The following is a 24,324-nucleotide window of genomic DNA, read 5'->3' on the forward strand; positions in this document are numbered from 1 at the left end:
CACCCCCCCTGAAAAAATCAGAGACAAAAACAAAAAAACTGAGTCTTTTAAATAAAAAAATGTGACCAAAATGAAGGAGAATACATAGTATCTTCTTTGGTTTTGTTCTTTGTTCTTCTTGCACCAAAAAAAAAAACTTTGTTTTCTAATTTTAAATTTGGTTTTTTTTTGTTATGATGACATGTTCTTGAGAGACTTAAAATCTTGGTGGAGCTGAAAAAAATAATCAAGAAAAAGGTATCCCTAAGTTTTATTTTCTTGATTTTTATTGTACTTTAATGTGCATTTTTTTATTAGTTTTTTAGCTTGTATTGAGCTTAAGATTTGAGGATTGAAACTCTCTACACTATTTGTTTTTTTTGTTTTTTTGTTTTTGTAAGATTTATACCACTTCTAGTAGTTTTTTAATTAATAATAAAATTTTAAAAACTCAAACGTGAATAAGTACGAGCAAGGGAGCTAGATCTTTTATCTTACCAATAATGAATATCTTCAACACTGTGTTTTGTACTATGGGTTTTTTTTGGTTTGTGGGGGGGGGGGGGGGTTGATGTCTATTAAGGGATCATGATGTGATTGATGATTTAGTTATACAGAAATTGTAACACATTAAATAATAATATGAGTCGCGAGGGGGCAAACAAAGTAAAAGTTCAGATAGTTAATCAATTGAACTACTCGTATCACAATATACGAATAATAAATAATGCATAGATTGGTATACACTATGATATAGTAGTCATATATAAATAACAATTGTATCTATTATAAGGATTTTGGGGGGATATTCGATTTTTTTTTTCTATTTAAGATATTTATAGCTATGGTTTCAAGATTGTAAACTATAGTATCATGCCACGGTCACTTTCATTAAAAACTACAGCTCGGTACACTAAGCTTATGTTGTATGCGGGATTCGGGAAAGGGTAGGATCACAAGGGTTCGTATGCAATATGCAATCTTATGCTGCATTTTTATAGGGGTTATTTCTACAACTCGAACCTCTGACTCACATGATTTGTTTGTTTCACTTTCCCTTTTGGGTAACTTTCATAATATTACTAAATACATCTTGTTTATTAGTACTAATGTGTGAAAACAATTGAAGAAAAAAGTTGTTTTTTAGATCTATGACCCAATAAAAAATCATTAAACAAAAGTGGAAAGTTCCCAAGGTATTTTAAGCCCACATGCCAAAGAATATGTTTCTGTTTTAGTTGTCCACTTTGATTAGACCCACTAAGTATATTTTTTTAATAAAATATTAATTGAATATAGTGTGTAAATATATATTTTGATTTTGCTTTATTCACACTTTATCCTTTGAACCATAAGGTCCCTTCTAGGTTCCTATGTTATTACTCCCTCTGTCTCAATTTATATGACTTACTTTCCTTTTTAGTCGGTCTCAAAAAAATGACACATTTTTATATCAAGTAACAATTTAACTTTAAAATGTTCATTTTATCCTTAATGAAATGATTTATAGCCACACAAATTTATATCATTCGTTTTATACCACAAGTTTTAAAAGTCTTTCTTCCTTTCTTAAGCTTCGTGCCGAGTCAAAGTACCTCATATAAAATGAGACAGAGGGAGTAATTTTCTTGGGAGGAGAAATAGATGAAGACGAAATCATAGGCAAATTCAGGATTTAAACATTAATGAATTGTTAGCACATATACGGAGTTTGAGCTTTAGCTGTTAGATTTAGATGAACTCGATCCACCCCAACTTTGTATTCGTGAGTACTCATATGCTATTAGAGGGTAGATGTCAGGGGCGGAGCCAAGTAGGTGTAAGTTATCATTTATGTAGCAGATGTTGAATCCTCTTAGCTTTTTCATGTGTTAACTTCTTAATATTTTGAACCGCTAAATGAAAATCGTGGCTGGCACGGGTAGATGCTAGATTCTAGTGTACTAAGAATGTACATTTCTCCAACATTGTATTATTTGAGTTTGGTTTATTTTTTTCATGATAGATATACTTCATTTGGAATTTTACAATTTTACATGTATTATCATTTCTTTTGTTACAATTGTTTGATATACGCATTTTTCAGGTCCCTTGTTAAAGATCCTAACCGTAGTTAGGAAAAAAGTTAATAACATGGGAGTACCAGAATCAGAGATGGTGTCACAAAGTGAGGTTCAATCACCATTGCAACCAGACCAAAACCAGAACAAGAACAACCCGTTTCCGTCCCTCGGTCGACAAGCGTCGATTTACTCCCTCACACTTGATGAATTCCAACACACTGTTTGCGAGAGTGGGAAGAATTTTGGGTCGATGAACATGGATGAATTTCTTAACAGCATTTGGACTGCTGAAGAAAACCAAGCCCACGCCCATGCCCACGTGCACGCTCAGCCTCACTGCCAGGCTGCAAGTACTGGGGAAGCAACTAGCGCGCCACGTTTTGCATTAGGACAGGGCAATGTTTCGTTACAGAAAGCTATTGTCGAGCAGCCAAGCTTGCCAAGACAAGGCTCACTTACGCTTCCCGCACCGTTGTGTAGTAAAACTGTAGATGAAGTTTGGTCAGAAATTCATAAGACCCAACAAGAGCAGCAACAGAACAACGGGTGCAGCATACAGAACACCGGTAACGGAAGTTCCACTCAACGACAGACTACGTTCGGTGAGATGACGCTCGAGGATTTTTTGGTTAAAGCAGGGGTCGTGCGCGAACAGGGCAATTCAGCCCCTGCACCTCCTCAGCAGCAATCATATATGATGTATCCAAACAGTGCAAATCCCACTATGGCTCGGCCTGTTATCGGCCTTGGCGGAGTCACGGGCGGTGTTGGCGTCGGTGTCGCGATTCCTGGTTATCCGCCACTTCCACAAACCGGGGTGGTCGAGGCGCCTGTGTACCCTATGAGCATGAAAAGAGGCAGTGGATTCCCACAACAGCCAACCCCAGTCTACGGTGGTAGAATGGGAAACGGTAGTGGGGTTGGCTACGGGCAAGTAGTGCAAAGCGTGACCGGAATGGGGTCACCACTAAGTCCGGTGTCGTCAGATGGACTATGCGTGAATCAAATCGATAATGTGGGCCAATACGGGTTGGAAATAGGAATGAGAGGTGGGCGAAAACGCGTACTAGACGGTCCAGTAGAGAAAGTAGTTGAAAGGAGGCAAAGGAGGATGATCAAGAACAGAGAATCAGCAGCAAGATCAAGAGCAAGGAAACAGGTAATTTAATTTCATCCCCATAATATATGGCGCTAAGATTCTTCAAAAATGTCATTGCACCCGTGTCGTATCCTCAAACAATGTACTACCTTTGGAGGCCTAACACGCGCCTACCATCACTTTTGAACAGTCTGAGCAACATAGCTTAACTTTTGGACCCGTGTCAAATCCTCAAACAATGTACTATTTTTGGAGGATCCAACACACACCCAACATTTTTGAATAGTCCAAGCAACATAGCTTAATTTTTTGACCCGTTTTGGATCTTTGAACAATGTACTATTTTTGGAGGATCCAACACGCGTCTGATGGCATTTTTGAATCGTCCGAGTGACATAGCTTAATTTCGCTCCTGATTTTTGTGCAGGCTTACACTGTTGAACTTGAGGCAGAATTGAACCAGCTAAAAGAAGAAAATGCACATCTAAAACAGGCCCTGGTAGTAAATATATTAGCAGAAATGTCCTTAATTTTGGAGTATGATTTTATTACTAACTTTACCTCAAATGCTCATATATAGAATCATTACACTATATTATGAACTAAAAATGTTCTTTTTCTTGTTTTGCTCTGCAGGCGGAGCTTGAGAGGAAAAGGAAACAACAGGTAATTACAATTACTCACACATTATATAGTTTATTGCTTAGACGGTCGTTGAACTACTGGAATTAGGTGAACGAACACACATTATCTTTTGCTATTTTACTCAAAAGTTCACTCGAGCCGGAGCCGGGAAGTGATATAATGACGTAGCACCGGAATTTACAAAAAATATTAGCTAGTAGCTACAATATAATCAACAAAGGGACAAATATATCATTTTCCGGCTTGAGTGCATCAAGCGAAATAGCAAAAGAGTACTTGAGGTATTTTTCTTGACACGAAACACAGATATATGACTTTGTTCGTCTAATTCCAATAGCTATGTGATCGTTTATGCGATAAATTCCACATTATAAAGTAGTATAGTCCTTGTTAATTTTGCGTATCGACTCCAATTAAGACTTGTTTTGTGGTAACAGTACTTTGATGAAGCGAAAACGAAAGCTCAAACAAAGGCGCAAAAGGCGAATGGCAAATTAAGAGGGATGAGAAGGAGCTTTAGTTGCCCTTGAATGACAAATGATACAAAACACACAAAATATGGTTCTTGCTTTCCTCCTGCTGATGGAAATCGCTCAACGCGATTCGGATGTTGCTCTTAACCAGGTAAAATTATACAGGCAATCGAGCAGGCGGAACGTGCATTTGCGCTTTGGAAGTGCAAATGTTTCGTTTCAAATATATATGTAGTAGTAGTAGTTATAGTATTGAGTGAGTTAAAAGTTTTATTTTTTATTTTTCGAGCTATAGATGGAGACGGATTCGGTGTAACGAGTTATAGATTTCATCGACCTAATAACTTTGTCTCGAACCTTCCATATGTGTTTTAAGAGAGTCACCAAGTACAAATAATAAATTTGAACTCAATAAAGAAAAATTGACATTAGTAGAATTTCGAACTCGAACCCTAAAGTTCAAAGTTTTTCTATGTTAAAGTATTAAGTTAGTATTAACTTGAATAGATTGAATCTTGACTTCTAGTAAACGATCAAATTTTAAATTATCTTCTTATCGAGATGATCAAGGTAATTTTTGAACTTTAGTTTATAAAATTTAATTTTTAAATCCGCCTCTAATAAAACCGGTTGTAATTGACATTTTAAAATTGAAATGACTGAAACTAACATATTTTGAAACCTGTAAATGAAATATAAAAGATTAGAAGTCTTTCTAATCCATGGACTTAAATAAATTTTAAATGGGATGTATCTATCATCATATAATTTAATTATTTTTATAAGAAAAATAAATGGAACTTTTAAATAATATCATAAACTTTTCAATTTAATACTACCTCCGTCCACTTTTAGTTGTCATAATTTCCTTTTTTAGAATCAAACAATAAAAAATTTGACTAACATTTTACGATGTTTTTCATCATATTGATATATAAAAAATTGTAATTTATAGTACTTTTCGTATAGTTTTTGAATATCTAAATTTTTTGTTTAAAATATCAAATTAATATAATCTAATTTAACTTTGAAAATTAATCATATTGACTTTTGAAAAATTTAATATGACAAATAAAAGTGGACGGAGAGGATAAATTTGACACTTTGATGGAGACTATCTAACAAGTCATTGAATACATAGAGAGACCATTTAGGCCAAATATTTTTGAAATTCAGTAACTTCTTTTAGCAGATTCAGGTTCTATTATATTTGAATTCGCATCGTAAAGTTTTATATTTGACATAGGTTGCTTTTCAATAAAGGAAACTTCATACCTAATGCTTGAATCTAAAATAATTGGTCAAGGATGATCACTCCACCACATACAACCTTTGTTGGTCACAAATTAATATTTTCACTCCACCACATACAACCTTTGTTCCCATATCTCTTCACATATATTTGATATAAACTTCTTTTAAAAAATTGTAATGGATCACAAAGTCAATTAACTCGATCACATGTGTAATTTTGTATCCCTTGAGTCACAGACTGTTATATTAAACACTAAAGTTTTTTTTCAATAAATAAGTACCTAGTAGCTTTCTTGAATAAACAAAAGGTATAAATAAATAATAAACAAATAAAAATAAATAAGTGGTGGACTAAAAAGTAGAATTTAAATCATAGCCATCATTGTCATTTATTATCAACCAACTACATTACAAGATGCAATTATTTTTCAATGAAACTAAGCTTTCATTGTAAGCAAAAGCTTGCAAAGAGTAGCCACTTTTTTGTTGGCCAAGAACTCTATTTTTATTTAAAAAAGGATCAAATATGTCCAATTGACATGTAACAACTTCAAGAAAAATTTCCCCATTATTTCCATATCCAAGTGATCTTTTAATATTTAAAAAAGGGCCAATTCTCACATTTTTAGTCCAATAGCCATTTTTCTCCATAATCCATATGTCAATACTTGTTTCTCTGCCAAGAATTATTGGCTCATAAATATACATAGCAATGAAATCATTAAACAATGATAAGTCCCCTTGTTTAGATACAAATGACTTTGGTGTTTGAATTTCAACAATTTTGTCATTGTTCATATCAAATGCAAAGATTTTATCATTTTGGCATGCCCTCCAATAGTAAAATCCATTCAAATATGTTTTACCGTTTGACTTGACCAAGTCGCGACTAGAAACACTGAATTCCTCAAAAGTTCTCCAGGAATTCATACTCAATGTATAGACTGAAATAATCGTAGGAGAATGCCAGTCTTCAGAGTCTACGTCCCAATAATCTCTCATCCAAACGACTTTATAGTCACCACTCGAGGGCTCGATTCCGAAACCGAATTTATATGAAGACAACATATATAAAGGACAATTTAGGGGTTGTGAATTTGGTAGAGGCTTAAATTCTTTAGTAGAAGGGTTCCATAGTGCTACATCTTCTCGATCATTATAAAGCAAAAATAAACCATTTAATGGACTAAGAACTTGCCACAAATGTGTAGATGTGTTTAAAACATCTTGGTACAAATGGGATTTTGGAATTAATTGGTTTTGTTCATCATGATGAAATAAAGTAAAACCAGATTTCATTGTATCAAGAAAATAATGATGAACAAAATAACTTGTATGATTTTTTGTGTTGTGAAGGTGTTTTCGAATAAAAATTGGATTTTCAATTAAAACATACCATTTTTTGTTGACACACTTGAGTTGTAAGAGACATTTCACAGGCAATCTTGACAAAATCTCCATCACTATATCTTCTGGTAAATCACTAAAATATGATTTTTGCTCCATTTTTTTTAACCTTCAAATCCTTCTAGAAAATAAAGAATAAGGGAAAAAGAAGAAGAAATTATTATGAAGATATCGAGCGTTACTTTTTATAAGGGACATGTATATATATGTGTATATATAATTAAAAAAAAATAAAAAATGCACACACTGACACATATACATGTGTGTGAAATGAATATCAGCCATAGATTTCTAAGTTTATTCCAGTCTCAAAATATTTAAATTGATTTAACTTATATATACTGATAGTGGGAATAAAAAATATTATTTGTGAAATTTATCTGCAACAATAGGTTAGTCATAAAATATTATTTGTGAAATTTATCTGCAATAATAGGTTAGTCATAAAATATTGTTTGTGAAATTTATCTGCAATAATAGGTTAGTCATTATTTTTTCCCCAAGCATATGAGAGTAATATTTATTGAGAGATTTACTTCGAATTATCTAATACGTAACTTGATCGTGTTAATATTTTTTTTATATCGTCAATACATAAAATTAAGCTAAGTATACATCATTAGCTTAAGAAAATTTTACACCATCAAGCTATATTTATTTATTTTAGTAGATAATTTATCTTATATATTTTTAAAATTATAAATCTCACGATTTAAGAAGGTTTATCATTCTGATAGTATTAAAATATTATTTACACTAACAAAGTATATAATTGTTGAGAATATTATAAAATAAATAAAGTGGACTCTCTAATAGTTTAAGTTTTCAGTGAGATGGTCGCACACTTCAACATAGTATTAGAGCTAGGACCATCCTAATTTGTTGTTCACGGATGTTGGACCCCATTTAGAAGTGTTCACGCTCCAGTTGAGGTCTGGGCGTGCGAGTAGAGGTGAATTTAGAATTTTTCGAACATGGGTGCACCAAGTAAAAATGTATTGAAGTGGAAATTAATCAGTAATCCTAAAGATCAAAAGCTCAACATTTAACCATGTGGACCATTTAGACTTCTCGTAGTACGGGTGCAAGAATATGATATTATACAAATTTAGAAAATATATACATAAAATATCTAATTTTACGAAGAAACCATGGGTGCGGATGCCCTATTTTTTGGCTCTAAATTCGTCACTGCGTGTGAGGGAGTGTTAAGAAGTCCCACATCGGTAGAGGGATGAAAATTTAATCTCCTTATATGAACTTGGACAAACCTCTCCTCATGAATTAGCTTTTGAGGTTGAGTTAGGCCCAGTGTCATATCTTTACAATAACATACACTCATATTTGTATGTGTGTTTATATAATAGCCATAGGTTTTCAAGATAAGTCAGGTCCCACATTATCAACTTACCTATCAAGATAGGAAGTACTACAATAATTAAAGAATAGACAACATGATTCTTTACCTAACATTCATCATGATGACATAAGAGAGATGATTTTTTTAATTAAGACTTTGGTTAAAATAAATTAAGACTTGATTAAGATCAATTTGTTTCATATACATTGGATTTGAATAATAGTTTATCAAATGGGAATATTATATTTCTTGCTTTTTATTTTGTCAACATGAATTCAAGATATACTCCAAAAAGTTAAAATTAAAAGTGAAGATGGTGGATTAAGGATAGTTTTTGGGAGAAGGCAAGAGTTATTTTCTTTTATGAAGACAAATACAAGAAAGAGATCAATTTAATCTTGCAAATAAAAGATTAGGTTAAGTGGAAGTCATTTTCTACTATTAATTGTAAATGGTATTTTTAGTCTCTTCTAAATATTTAACTAAGTTATAGTGTTGCTCGTTAGATTTTGACCAGACTTGGGGAGGGGAGGGGAAATTATTGATTTATGGTAAACTCAGATTAAGAGGTGAAGTTCTTACTATTTTGTTTACGGAAAAGGGTTAAAAATATCCCTAAAGTATGTGAAATGGACCACTTATATCCCCCATTATATTTTGAGATAAAAAAAATACCTATGTCGTTATCTCAGGAGACCACAAATACCCTCAAGAGTTAACTATCTAAATTTTTAGTGATGTGTCAATCCCTCCACCTAAGCGTTGCCAACTAGGATTCACTATAAAAGAACTTGACCTTTAGCGGCGACAAAGTCGCCACAAAATCCCGAAATATTGCTACTAAAGGTTATGAGTGATTTTTAGTGGCGACTAAGGCTGCAACTTAACCATTCACTAGTAAAACTTATTTTTTCAACAAAATAATATGAGAATTAATTTTCGGTTGCAACCTAATTTTGTAAAATAAATAACTTGCACTATCAACATTAAAAACATCCAATATTATTACGAAAATCATCAAATTACTTCTTGATTCAACCATTGGTACGAGTACCGGTGTTATAAAGGGAAAGTTTATTCCTATAGAATGCAGATTGTAATTCGAGAATGCCAAAGCATATGAGCATTAGCTGATATATTATTGACTTGATTTATTATGTGTGATTGTGTTCTTTATTGAACTTGTATACTGGTGATAGCTGAGGTGATTACATATCATATTGATATTTGATTTAGATGCATCATCCCTTTATTTAAATTATATTTTGCACATGCATTGACATGAGATTGAGTTAAGTTGGGCACGTGGAGATCGTCCGTGCCGGGGATGGTGAGATGTTAAAATTTTAATTTGGGCACGTGGAGATCGTCCGTGCGAAATTTGTTTGATTTATGATGGTGCGTTGAGTCCGTGTCGGTATATGGACCTCGCGAGTCCCCCATGGGTCATGAACTCTCGATGTATTTCCGAGGAGTATCATGTATATACGGTTGAGAGAGTACTTGGTATTCTGAGGCATATCAGTTCATGGTGTCATATTGCATTGCATCCCATGACATAGTTCATTCTTAATGATTATGTGTTTTATTGGTGGTTAGAAAGTACTTGATATTTGATTACCTCTATTTGATGAACTTGATCTTGTGTGTTGCTGATATTTGTGAGTGCCTTTTTGTGGAAGTTGTGATTGATGAATATTGAGTTTGTTGTTGAGGATATGTACTTTGTTAAAATGATTGTTGTTGAGCTGGGTGCTATATAAACTATGAATTGTTAGGTTGGGCTGGTGTTATGCAGGTTGTAGTTGTGGAGGTTCGGTTGGTGTGTAAGGAGTACCCGTATTCTATCCCCTTAGCTTGTGTTTAGAGGTTTACTTGCTGAGTACCGTGTGGTTTGGTACTCACCCCTTGCTTCTACAATTTTTGTAGGTTACGAGCCTGGATTTTTGAGATACTTTTCATTCTCTTATTTTCCGAGGCTTTTTGGAGATTTGTGAGGTAGTTGTTTGTCATCTCAGTGGACCTACTTACTCCTATTTATGATCCTGTTCTATTCTAGAAACAATGTCATATGAGACTTGTGTTTTTTTCTTTTGAATCAATTGTAATACTTTAGAGGCTTGTACACGTGACAACCAGGTTTTGGGGATTTAGTTAAGTCGACTTGTTATCCGTTTAGTAATTGTTATTGGACTTTTGTTTTATTTCCACATTTTATCTAAATGATTGGGTTTTAAGCTGACTTGTCTTTGTGGGATAAGACAAGTGTCATCACATCCATTTTTGGGTCGTGACAAAATCCCTACTACATAATGCATCATTGTACATTTTATACATTTACATATGACATAAAAAAAACATATAGTGTCTTCAAACTCCTTCTTAATCGATATCAATTTTGGTTTTTTTTAAATAATGAAGAAAAAAACACAAAATCAGAATTTAATGTTAAATTTTTTTTAGTAAGTATATTCTGGGCTTTTATGGCGACTGCTATCGCCGCTAAAGGTCTAGTTCTTTTGTAGTGAATCCTAGTTGGTAACGCTTAGGTGGAAGGATTAGTCCCACGTGGCTTGCCACGTCACTAAAAATCTTAGGGTGTTAACTCTTGAAGATATTTGTGGTCTCTTAGGATAACGACGAGGGCATTTTTTGTCCCAAAATGTAACTAATGGTATATATAAGTAATCTATTTCGTATAGTTCAGGAGCAATTTTGACCATTTTCCGTTTTATTTATTTCTATTGTCATGTATAGTGTTTTTAGGTACAATATTCGTTATATTTGATATGTTTCTGATGTCTGATGTAATTTTTGAAATTTAACGACGCTATTTGATATCTTTAGTTACTTTTCAAATTAAATCTAACAAAAACTAATTATCTCAAGAAATATTAAATAAATTATTATATTATCAATTGAAAAAAGAATTTTAGAAAGAAATTGGATGTGGTAATGAAGGTAAACACAAAGAGCTTAAAGTAAATAAAAGAAAAAAAAAGGATTATTATAAGAGCTACTATTCAAATATAGACTTCAACAAAAACTTTATAAAGTCTTTATATCAGTTGGCCACTTGTCCTTTCATAATCATTACCAATCTATTTTTAATAATGTTGAAGGCTACACTTTTTTTTAATCATCTAGCAAATTTCTTCTATGGTCCTATTATGTACCAAAATTCAACACTATGGTGTTCACCTAATAAAATGTGGAAACTTTGTGTGAATATAGAGTGAAACTTTTTCCCTATTTGGAAATCATATTTAGAAAATGACCACTTAATATAATTGACAAGCACAATTTAAATAGAAGAAAATGACCGTATAATTTTTTAATATATCATATATTGATCATTTGTATTATATTTTATTGATTTTCGGTATAAAAAAAAAAGAGAAAAAGTTTATAGATATCTAATTTTGAGGTTACTATTTAAGCTATAGCTACATAAGAAATTTATAGTTTTAACTTGCTTTGGAATCAACTTAAAGCATACACAATCAAAATTGCAAACTTCAAACATGTATGTTAGAAGTTTCAAACATGTATGTTAGAAGTTTCAAACATGTATGTTAGAAGTTTCAAACATGTATGTTAGAAGTTTCAAACATGTATTAGAAGTTTCAAACATATGTATGTTAGAAGTTTCAAACATGTATGTTAGAAGTTTCAAACATATATGTTTCGAAAATAAAATTAGTTTTTCTGAAGTTTGAACGACCAATTTTCATTTCTATCAATATTTTAATGTTTTTCCAATAACATCCACTTTATTTAACCTCAATTTTCATATTCATAATTCAAAACTCACTTCTTTAAACTTATAACAATGATGATTTTAATGTTTAAACCCTTTAACCGGCTACAAATGCAATTTCCTAAAAATGTAGTTGCGCCTTAAATGGCACTATGGGAAAAGGTTATACGTGCAATTTATTTGACAAAAAAGACTATATAACTAAAATAACATTTGTAGAATCGAATTTTCCTTGAATAGTGGAGATTGGCCCTAATTTAAATGGATTAGCTAGCATTTGCAAAATATCTATATGCTCTTAAATGGTGTCCAATGGGCTGTTGTCTTCAGGCCCAACTAATTAGTTCAAAGGCTAGTGGGCTTTGTTTGTTGGCCCAGTCCACTACCTTCGTTGAATCTTGGGCTATTTGCAAGAAGGGGAGGGCCCAAAACATAACCCAACTTATAACCCATTAATACTAGTTTGGGCCACGGTTCGATTCCGGTCGTGGCCCTAACCGGTTCAACCTTTTACTCTTTTTCTCCCATTTATGCGGTGAGTGTGGGCTTGACCCAATAAAATCCATAATAGAAGGACTCGTTAGAGTTCTCATAATGGAGAAGTTACACATTTTACCATTAAGGTAAAAGTATATAGGAAAAATTATAGAAATCCCACATTTAAGTTTACTTATTACCATTATCCTCTATAAGTTTTACAAATCTCCAAAATCCCTCATTTTCGCGCATCAAATTAGTGTATCATCGCTTATATTATTGTATCTCGCACATCAGATTAATGTATCAGCGCTTATATTATTGTATCTCGCGCATCAGATTAATGTATTAGAGCTATATAAGTGCTGATACATGCGCGAGATACAATAATATAAGCACTAATACATTAATCTGATGCGCGTGATATAATAATATAAGCGTTGATACATTAATCTGATGCGCTAGATACAATAATATAAGCGTTGATACACTAATTTGATGCGCGAAAATGAGGGATTTCTGTAATTATAAACTTTTAAGGGATAAATTGTAATTTTACCTTTAAAGTATGTGATTTCTGTAATTTGTCCTAGTATATATAGTTGTTAGTCAATCTACATATATCCTACGAACAATTACATCCTATCAAAAGAATAATTAAAAAGAAGATCTAATTCATTTATAATCCGCGCTGACTCAAGATGAGGAATTACAGAAAAGAATGACATGATGACCACTTAAGAGTAAAAAATAAGCTTTCTCATAAATCGATAAAGGCTAGGATAATTTGTTAAGAATTTAATTTATACATAAAACTTTATATTGACAATATAAAAAAATTTAGTATTACACTAATTAGTTAGCATTGGCATATGTAATTTTTACTCCAAAGTTAAAAAGTACCAAAACATAAAAAACAAAAAAAAATAATTAATTAGTGAATTTTTGACAGGTATTGCAATGTTTAATTAGTTGAAAGTACAATGCAGACTTATTTTTATAAAAATATTTATTGAGATTGGAAAGCACATCGTAAAAAGTGATGATTGAATGCACATGTTGTGTTGTAGATGAGTTTTTAATTATACATCTTATAAATATTTTCTCCGTTCTAATTTATATGACACAACTTAAATTTCGAATAAAATAAAATTACATCGATATAAACAGGGGGGATCACAAAAAACAATATATGATATATATGAGGATTGAATCCCTTGACTTGAAACATAAGCTTGATATAATCTATTTTTATAAAAGTTCAATAGTCATGAATTTTTAAATAAAAGTTATTTCTTTGTCAAAATTTATGTGAAAGAGTCTAGAGTTGAAGGTCAAAACACTAAATTCTTATTATAAGTTCGGATATAAATTCTATAAATATTTTAAAATTACTACAAGACTATATAATTAATGATTCAAAATATTTTAAAAAGTTTTAAAAATTATGTTCAAAGAATCAAAGAAAAAATAGTTTGACTCCTCGAACAGTAACACCTTCATTTGAATTGATACATAATTTTTTAATATATAATTTAAATATTATAAATCACGATAATTCAAAATCTTTTAGGAACATAAAAAAATGCTATATAAAAACTCATTTAACTTTTGAAATTTGAACCCCTTTCATTTTAATCAATGCAGATTTGTCCTTGCTCCAAAAAAAATATTCCCTTTCCACACAGATCCAAAAATAAAAATACATCAATCTTTTGTCTTTTATGTACTTAAAAATTATGAAATATTCCACATAGAAAAAGCAAACTTTTTAAAATAAAATATTGAAAAAATTAAAAGACTTGAAAAATAGGGTTTTGCAACATGTGTCTGTGTTTTTGAGGTATTCAAGTTTTTTTGTCTCATTATTTTCCCACTATTTTTTTGTTCACACTTTGTTTAATGCTATGAGAACATGTTTCAATTTACTAACTAATTCAAACTATCTATCAATGATTTAAATTTGGTTTAGTGGTAAGAGCGTAAAGTGATCTAGATATAAATTCTATAGTCAAATTTTATCGCAGATAAAAAACTTAGTATTTAAATAGTGATGAACAAAGGCGTATCTGTTATAAAATCGTGTTTACTGACTCTTAGAAATTTTCCGCTTACCAAATGAACATGCTAGTACTCCAAAATACAAGGAAATATATAGAAATTTAGCCTTCTTGCTAATAAATAAATTATTAGGATAGCTAAAGAAAAAGTGCATAACATGTTTTCAAGTTACTACAACTCAATTTCTTGATGTAAACTAAACTAAACTCTTCTTGTAAACAAAAACTAATTGCAAAGAGTAGCCATTTTCCCATGGTCCAAGACAGTCAATAGTTTCTTGTGTTCTTTGATCAATCATTGCAAGTTTTTTTGGGGTGATCACCCGGTTTTCGGTACTCACTTTACTATTCTGACTCATTCAAATTCACATCGTGTAACATTCACTAAAAGAGAAAGCACTCACAACCTGCGGGATTCTTTCCATTCTCATGACTCAAACTTGAGACTTCTGATTAAGTTTAACCAATTTCTTGATGGAAACTAAGCTCTTCTTGTAAACAAGAGTACTTGCAAAGAGTAACCATTTTCCCATGGTCCATATCTACAATTACTTGTGTTATTGGATCAATCATGGCAAGTTTTTCTCATTCTTGATTCTCACGCAGTGTCGGCTACTCACTTTACTGTTCTGACTAACTCAGATTCCCAATTGCTCGAACTCGAGACCTTTGATTAAGTTACAAGTAGTCAATTTGTTGATGGAAACTAAGCTCTTCTTGTAAACAAGAACTTGCAAAGAGTAACCATTTCCCAATATTGGTCCCACACACTCAACAATCTCTTGTGTTCTTGGATCAATCATTTCAAGATTTGAACTTTTAGTTTCAACAAAAATTTCCCCATTGACACCATATCCAATTGGTCTTTTAACAATCAAAGTGGATTCAAGAACCAATTTTTTAGTCCAAAATCCAAACTTTTCCATCACCCAAATCTCAGTACATGTCTTACTTTCAACAAGATAATGAAACAACATAGAAACATAACCATCATACAAACCAAGTGTTCCTAAATTTGAATTGAACACATCTGGAGTTTGTATCACTTGAAATTCTTCATTTCTAAAATCAAATGCAAGAATTTCGCAACGTCGTTTTTCGTCGATTTTCTTCCAGTAATAAAATCCGTCAAGATATGAATCAAAATATGACATGATTATATGACTACTCAAAAATGTATTGTCTTCAAAATGCCTCCAAGAATCAGTACTTAGTGTATAAACTGAAACAACAGCTGATGCACTTCTTGTAAATGTTTCTTCCTTCCAAAAATAATCTCTTATCCATACAACTTTGTAATCTTTACTAAACGGGTCCATTCCAAATCCAAAATGATGAGCATAAGACCTCAGACTCTTCGAAAATATCGAAGGGTGTGTGTCAGAACCTTCAGAAGCAGTACATTTCTGGAGAATCCGACACGAATACGGCAACATTTCTGTGGAGTTCGAGCAAGATACCCTATAATCATTGTCACTCGAACTCTTCAAAAATGTCGATGGATGTGTGCTGGTATCTCCAGAAGCAGCACATTTTTGGAGGATCTGACACGGGTGCGACAACATTTTTGGAGAGTCCAAGCGACATAGCTTGCAATCATTGTTGTTCGGACTCTTAAAAAATGCCGACGGGTGCATGTCGGATTCTCCAGAAGCAGCACATTTCTGGAGGATCTGACACGAATGCAACAACATTTCTGGAGAGTCCGAGCAACATAACACCGACGGGTGCATTTCGGAACCTCCAGAAGCAGAGCATTTCTGGAGGAACCAACACGGGTGCAACAACACTTTTGAAGAATCCGAACAACATAACCTCAAATCTATGTCGCTCGAACTCTTTAAAAATGTGTCAGAACATCTAGAAACAGTGCATTTCTGGAGGATCTGACACGAGTGCTGCAACATTTTTGAAGAGTCCGAACAACAGATACCCCTAAAACAAGTAGAAAAAGGTGGACTTGGTACTGATATTTTCTTGATTTCCTCAGTTGCAGGATTCCACATAGACATTTCATTCTTATCAAGATTATGCACAAAAAAAAGTCCATTCAAAGGGCCAATTAATGGCTTTAAAGAAGTGGATTTGTGCAAGTATAAATCTTGAAGCAAAGGGTATTCATCAATTGAAATAGATAATTGATTAGTGTCAAAAAAATAGAGATGAACAAAGGGAATTTCATAATTTTTTTTGTGGAAAAAATGTTTGATAATAAAATTTGGAGATTGAATAAGTGTGTACCAGTATTTGCACACAGATTTGAGTTTCAGTATAGATTTCACAGGCAAAATTGATAATATCTCCATGATTATATCTTCTGGAAGTTGCTCAAAACTTGTAAAAAATCTCTCCATTTTGCAATAAATGTTTGTTTCTTGGTTGGATAATAAAATGTCTTATTGTGACCTCACAATTGCTCAAAAGTCTTCTTATATATGCCCCGATGACGCAGATTCAAGATTTAAACTTTATTGGTTCGAGCTCAGAATTTCATCACATCTCACTTGATTTACTCCTTCTGTTCTAATAAATGTAACGTGTCATTTTTTAAGTTGTATCTACTTATTAGTATATGTTTCTTGAGAACTGAACACTATTGAGAAGATTTTTTTTTTTAATATAACGGTATAGATGAAACAATTACTATTAATTATTGTTGAAATTCCTAAAATGACACTTATTTTGTAACGGAAAATGTATTAAATTTGAAGTCTTTTAGATGTTAACATATATATAGGGTCATGATTAAAAGAGTTTATTGTGTTAGGATGTACTCATAACTTTTTTATATATAAGTGTGATGTTTAGGCTGATTTATTCGTACCTCGATTAATTATATGAGGTATCTATTACTCCTGCATTTATTTTGAGTAATTTTGTGAGTTGCCTGCTACGTTCCATCAACATAGATAGAATATCAAATAACTCTATTAATCAAGATTTTGGACAAATAAAAAGAAATTACTTAATAGTATTTTTGCCTTTGATGAAACTTCAACCCAAGATCTCATGATTCTCAATAAATTTCATTGATAGAATGAATCGATATGACCTTAAATTTCTAAAAATAACTCTATTATCGGCTCTTAAACTTTTGAAACTTTTTTTAGCAATGTGTGACGCAATAAATAACAAAAGTGTCCTTTATAAATATTCTTATCATCTTAAAATTAATTAATATGTATGTATTTTCATCTTCATTTTTTTAATTTAATTATCATATGTCAATATAACTTGACGTAACATCATAATTTTTCTTTGGGCCACCCCATGATTTATATTCCCAACTACCAAACAAATCATGAAACATGCTTGAGGTGCTACTCTTTTATATATTTTATTACTAGTCAAATTTAAAATGATTTTTTGGGTTGCCAGTTGTCAAGAAGACTAAAATAAATAACAAGTTATAATAATTGTCAAAAAAAATTAATTTTTTTAAATGAATCGTCAAAATTATTATGATAATTGTCAAAATTTTGACCATAAATCTTGTGGAATATAAAAAAAAAATCATCATTTGATCTAAGTGGTGTTATCATCGACATAAATAATATTTAGTGATGTGATTATTTTAAAATTTAGTTTGTAAAATTATTCGATATTTATACTGATGAAAATAGAAAATATAAATGAAATACTTATAGGTGCATACAACCTAGGCACCAACTTGGGAAAAAAAGTCAAAATGTGTGGGCACAACTCTTAAATGATTCTTAATATTAATTATTTCCTTTCATAAAATAAAAGATTTTATATTCAAATCTGTCAAAAACAATAAGATTCTTATTGATTCTTTTTCTTTTAGTCAATGAAATAGATTTATGATTTATTATTCTGTCTCTATTTCACCAATAAATAACACTAAATATCAAATAATTATCAGATGTATTTTTCAGCTTATTAGTATTCTTAATATTTATCTTAGTCTTTGGAATAAATCTGTCAAATAACAATGATAAAAAGGAGAATGGGAATCAACTTGCATACATATCAATTATTTTATCGAATATTTACTATTTCTCATCAATATTAGATATCGGATAGTTCTATTCATACATTTAACATTGTTTATACACCACATTGCGCAGATATGTGGTATGTTCAACGTCTCATGTTGACATAATGATATTTATATTAGTATTGATGTAAACATCGGATGCGGAAAAATTCATACTTATGATCTTGCTCTCAAACAATTCTTGTAGAATTTTCTATGGAAAATACTGGGAAGTTGTACTATGGTGGAGCAGCAAAATCTATTGTAGTAATGAAGACAACTACCTTTTCTTTAATAGGGTGATGTCCGGGCTAATTTACTCGCACTTCGACAATTTCACGAATATCAGCTATACCCCATCAACATAGGTATCGGGTAACTTTGTCCGCTAAGATTTAGGTGGATGAGAAGAAATTACCTAGTGTCTTCGCCTCTGTTGGAATTTGAACCTGCAACCTCATGGTTCTCAACCAACATCGTCATTGACCACTAGGTGACACTTGAGTGTGACAATCACTTTTTTTTTCACGACGGTGGGGTCAAAGCTAGCTTGCTCGCATATCATACTATTCCACCAAATACTTATTACCTCCGATCAATACTTGTTCGGGTAACTTTGTAAAACAAAACTTAGGTAGATGAGAAGAAATCAACTAATGTTATTTTGTTGGTGTCTCCGCTAGGATTTGAACCTGAGAAGACAACCACCTTTTTACAAGAATTGTCCTTCATCCAGTTTCTAACAAAATTTTGACTTTCACCTTTCCATTTCTCAAAACAGCACAAGCATTTCAATTTCCTCAATCAAAAAGTTCTGTTAAAAGGAATGGAAATGCTAACATTAGTTACTAAGTACGGTTTCACCCAGTCTTTCGAAAACAGTCTTTCTACCTTCACAATGTAGAGATAAATAAGGTTGTGCACACATCACCTTCCCCAGACCCCACTTGTGGGCTTACACGAGATATGTTGTTGTCGTTGTAAGTACAGTTTCACCTAGATAGATTCTAAATCCAAAATGCACAAAGTTTGCTCAACATATTTGGCAGATATGTGTACGCAGCCTTACCCCTACCTTGTGAAGGTAAAGAGGTGTTTCCGATAAACCCTCGGCTCAAGTAAAGCATATCAAAAATCAAGCAAGTAAAGTAAATACAATAGTGAAGAAGCCATGTTGAAAAAGAGAACATTAGCAACAACAAATAATACGATCATTGTAATCGTGTAATGTATAAATGATCTATTAAGAACTCAATAAGCAAAAAGGGCTATGGCCAAAACCCATAAATTTAAAATTCTGGATCTGCCTTTAGTCCATCCAACTTGCGGAATACTCCATATCCACTTGCGATGTGTTTCACTAGGAATGCAGAACCATTTACTACCCATAAGACTCGACAGAAGATGGGGGTCATAGAGAAGCACATTGTATTGGTGAAGAAGACTAATAACATCAACAGTACGCCTCAGTCTCAAACAAATTGGGGTCAGCTATATATATGAATCATCACTGACCATGCTACGCCATTCAAACTCATCTCATGCTAATATCAAACAATGAAGAAGACTAAGAGCCACATAAATTGCTGATAACGGAAGAAAAAGAATAGAGATTTAAAACTTTCATTAAAGATAGACATAATGTGAGCAACAAAGAATTTGGTAAGGGGACTTACAACAAACCGATGATTCATGTTCTTTTAATCCAGAGTTTCTCCTTCTTGAAATAACAATCAGTACAGCAACATCCTAACAGGAGTCTTATGTGTCGTCCTATACGCCCATAAGGTATCATCCAGAAGTTGAAAAGACAATACGAAAAAGAAAAACACCTCATCTTAACACTGCATTGCAAAAGGTTCCTTGAATGGAAAAACCGACTTGGTATCGTCATTTAGAAAGCAACCAACAACAAAGAGAACTCAACTGGCAGGAAGGGCCAATTTACCTAATTTAGGTACACATGCCATTTTGACTTCTAAGCATCTCAAAACATTTGACATGCTTCTACAACTCCCTCCTTTTCAATTTGTTTGTCTTAGTTAGACTCGGAATAGAGTTGAAGAAAATAAAGACTTTTAAACCTTGTGGTCTTAAATTAAAGATGTGAGTAATGAACTAAAATGCCCTTAGAATCTGGTGGTCTAAATATGTCATGTAGGATTTTGGGGGTAAAGGAAAGTAAGAGAAACAAACTGAAACGGAAGATGGTCTTTGTAGTTGATTGACATAATTTTACATTGTATTTTTCAATTCATTGCAGTTAGTAATTTTTTCTTTACATTGTACATTTCTTACTTTTCTTCATTTAACACTTATTTTTTCATTAAAGCACCATTTTAATTGACTTTGCAGTTACAGCTCCATACGTCTTGGTGCTTAGCTACATTTTTTTACATTTGACAACAATAATAAAGACGTGCATATCAATGCGCAAACTAGGAACAACAAGGATAGAAGAAATGCAAACGATATGTTTACTTGAATTGAAAGAAAAAGATGAGTCCGAAATTTGATCATAGAAAACAATGTTGTAACAATAAACGGAAAAAGACAATCACCACTAAAGATCATGTACCTCCTTCCCCTCTCGAGATGAGGAAAATTTTTGAACTCAGCAGTTGTTCAAAATCTACTCATATTCGAACTGAACATCTACATGCAAATACTTCCTCATAAGCCTTACAATAAAGGATGTGAAGTTGGCTAATGTATGGCATTCTTCGTGTGTTTTGGTTTCTGAGACGACTCCGTAGATTACCAACTTCCTCAGGTTAGGGCACCTTTCCAGTAGTCCTGCAACCCAATGGGAGAACAGGTCGCCAATGACCATCCATCCAAGCTCCAAGACGACTACATTTTCCAATTGAAAAGAATCTTGCGATCCATAATGAAGTGCTGTCTCTCTTAGTTCATAGCTCAATGATAGATGACTTAATTGTGGAAAGCAAGCGGAAATCGTCTCAATATCCACAGCCTCATCCTCATCGTCAAACACAACTCCCCATAGCCTCAGTCTTTTCAGCTTCGATGATTTTGCTATCATGTGATGGAACTTGGACCACATGATTGTGAAATTACTGACATCCACAATCTCGAGATCTTCAGCACTCTCGCCAATATCAAGATGGATGACACTAACATCATCAATCTTAAGGTGACTCAATGAACCCTTGCTAACAAGCTCAAAGACCTCAAGTGTACAATCTTTCAGATGCAGCTTCTCAAGACTATCCGCTTCCAGAATGATTTTATCCAAACTAATGGCTTCAACATAGATATCTTTCAACGAGTTACTTGTCAGCTCCATCGTTGCCTGTGGATCAGACATAACAATGTCTATACTAACAAGACTCAAGACCTCAACTTTTGGGCAGGCTGTGAGGAAAAGACTCAGGTCTAAAGCCGATATACTAACATAACTTAGTGAAAGAGACCTCAAACAAGGAAACTTTTGGTAACTAGGTTCAACACCTGTGATTGTATTGTGTGCAAGAGCCAACACTTCTAGTCTCTGGCGACCACATTTTTCGAGTATATTAATGTTTGGGGTAGTCCTGACATTGTAATGTAACTGTCGTAACGTTTCTCTGGTATACATTAGCCAAGCTATTACCGGAGCAGCAGAGAACTCGTCGACATCATCCATGATGATCGAAAGGCAATGCAGTCCATTAGTCTGGAAAATCGTCTGAGTTACAATTATCTCAAGTCTGCTCCTTGTGAGCTCATGATAAACAGGCCAGTCATTCGAGTTAAACATGAGTGTATGAAGATGATTCCTCCAAGCCTCTCGCCACTTCTGACAAGTAGAAGATGCTATCACAACATCTCGCGCAGCTCCAACACGGGACAAAATGTTCCCAATCACCTCAACAGGAAGGTACTCCATACCCTCAACTACAACAACAAATGCAACTAGCAGGCCCCTAGAAAACAATGTTATAGTCCAAGCAATACAATTGATCCACTTAAATCTCCAAACTACATCACAATATAAGGGATTCTTATCAAGGAAAAGGCAAACATGTGGTGAAAGATATTCATTCATAAGCTAATCAAACCCCAGATTATCAACCAAAAATGGAATATCCAGAGGCCCTTTTAACTAAACTACCAAATGATAACTCTACCAGAGACAATTTCTTGATTCCCACTATTAGTCAGCTAAAAACCCAAATCAAGAATCTGGTTTCTGAAATAATATAAGAGCATACCAAGTTAAAGTTTTGACCTTTGGGGCAATATTTGAGAAGCCAAAAATCCCATCTTTAACTCATCAACTTCCAATCCACAAACCCCAAATCAAGAATCTGGTTCCTGAAAAGACACAGAAGCACAATCAAAGTTAAAGTTCTGACCTTTAGGGAAATATTTTAGAAACCAAAAATCCCATCTTTAACTCAAAAAAATTCCAATCCTGAAACTCAAAATCAAGAATCAGAAATATGCATAGAGCATACCAAGTTAAAGTTCTGACCTTTAGAACAATAAAAATCTCATCTTTTAACTCATCAACTTCCACAATATAAACAACTAAATCAAGAATCTCAAAAAAAAACTGATAACATATCTGTGAGGAAACCAAAAAAATCAATAATAATTTAACAAAAAGCTTACCACATAAATCATAGGATTATGATCATGTCCCACAACAAAGACATCAATCGATCAAACCAAAAAACAAGAAAAAACAGTGAACAGAGAGGGACAACAGAAGGAATCTGATTCGATTTTCTGTGAAAAAAGGGTCAAGACGGCATTGTGGGTTGGGGGGCTTGGTTGGGTAGAGGGGGGGGGGAGACCAGACACAATTCACACAAACACAACAAAAAAAAACACAGTAAAGTGTGTGTTGGTGTGTGAAAAGTGGGTCGCACGTGAGAATCAATGTCACAATGGAACTTTCATCTGGCCAATCATAGGGGAGTGAATGGCTTTTTGGTCGCGGTGGAGCAATAAAAACTCTTTCATCTTTAATCAATTGTCTTGAATTCGTTCTGAATATAGAGTTACATTTTTACGGAGCTTTAGTTATCCCTTAATTTACTAGGCTTATCATTGTTGATGTTAATAATCTCTTAATATGGGACTTGTCGACATAAATCTCAGAAGTCAACCACCACCTATTAGAATTTTTTTGACTAAGTGCATATAGTAACATAGGCATATCTAATAGGCTCACATCAATATCTTTTCTCCAAAATTTATATATTGTATTAAATATAAATTTAATTATATTTGTACATAGACTTAAAGTCAGAACTTCAAATCTTAAAGTCATCTCTATTTGAAAATTAGTAACAAAAATATCTAGTTGACGGGGTCAGATACCAATAAACATACACCTGAAAAGACAAGGATAAAGAACTATGATTGGAGGTTTCTTTTCTTTTGGTATTTTTAAAGATGATTTTTCATTGGTGGCTTTTTATTTATTATTGGGAAAAAAGACAAATATACTCGAATTATCGTAAATGGTATACAGATACCCTCCGTCATACTTTTGGGACATTGGTGCCCCTGCCGTCCAAAAACTAAAGCATATATACCCTTTATACTAACGGACATACATGTGTCATAATCTTATCCACCGACTCGACATTTATTAAATATCGGATGGACAGATAAGATTGTGTCACGTGTCCTTGTTTAGTCTTCCGTTAGAGTGAAGGGCATATATGCTCTAATTTTTGGACGGCAGAGGCACCAATGTCCCAAAAGTATGACGGAGGGTATCTGCATAC

General features: G+C 33.0%; 3 protein-coding genes across 5 annotated transcripts; 1 reads left to right on the forward strand and 2 right to left on the reverse strand.

The window, feature by feature from the left end:
• Positions 1-65: 65 nt before the first annotated feature.
• LOC102594056 (protein ABSCISIC ACID-INSENSITIVE 5) lies at positions 66-4,676 on the forward strand. The gene is made up of 5 exons (XM_006341186.2): positions 66-237; positions 2,066-3,201; positions 3,569-3,640; positions 3,778-3,807; positions 4,224-4,676. The coding sequence occupies exons 2-5, from the start codon at positions 2,113-2,115 to the stop codon at positions 4,314-4,316; spliced, it is 1,284 nt and encodes a 427-aa protein (XP_006341248.1). The 5' UTR covers positions 66-237; positions 2,066-2,112; the 3' UTR covers positions 4,317-4,676.
• A 10,016-nt stretch (positions 4,677-14,692) lies between these two features.
• On the reverse strand, positions 14,693-16,960 carry LOC107059477 (uncharacterized). The gene has a single exon (XM_015306009.1). The coding sequence runs from the start codon at positions 16,929-16,931 to the stop codon at positions 15,216-15,218; it is 1,716 nt and encodes a 571-aa protein (XP_015161495.1). The 5' UTR covers positions 16,932-16,960; the 3' UTR covers positions 14,693-15,215.
• Positions 16,961-19,760: 2,800 nt separating this feature from the next.
• Positions 19,761-23,359, reverse strand: LOC102583909 (F-box/LRR-repeat protein At1g67190-like). Of its 3 annotated transcripts, XR_001472685.1 has the most exons (4): positions 23,198-23,359; positions 21,156-22,897; positions 20,254-20,350; positions 19,794-20,121 (listed from the first exon to the last, which is right to left on the reverse strand). XR_001472685.1 is itself a non-coding variant. In XM_006341076.2 (2 exons), the coding sequence occupies exon 2, from the start codon at positions 22,626-22,628 to the stop codon at positions 21,210-21,212; it is 1,419 nt and encodes a 472-aa protein (XP_006341138.2). In that variant the 5' UTR covers positions 22,629-22,897; positions 23,198-23,359; the 3' UTR covers positions 21,032-21,209. The 3 variants fall into 3 exon arrangements, 1 of the variants encoding a protein (XP_006341138.2); XR_001472684.1 differs by having other exon boundaries at positions 19,761-20,350; XM_006341076.2 differs by lacking the exons at positions 19,794-20,121; positions 20,254-20,350 and having other exon boundaries at positions 21,032-22,897.
• Between the last annotated feature and the right edge of the window lie 965 nt (positions 23,360-24,324).

The sequence above is a fragment of the Solanum tuberosum genome, unplaced genomic scaffold, assembly GCF_000226075.1.
Source record: "Solanum tuberosum cultivar DM 1-3 516 R44 unplaced genomic scaffold, SolTub_3.0 scf00021, whole genome shotgun sequence".
NCBI classification, from domain to species: Eukaryota; Viridiplantae; Streptophyta; class Magnoliopsida; order Solanales; family Solanaceae; genus Solanum; species Solanum tuberosum.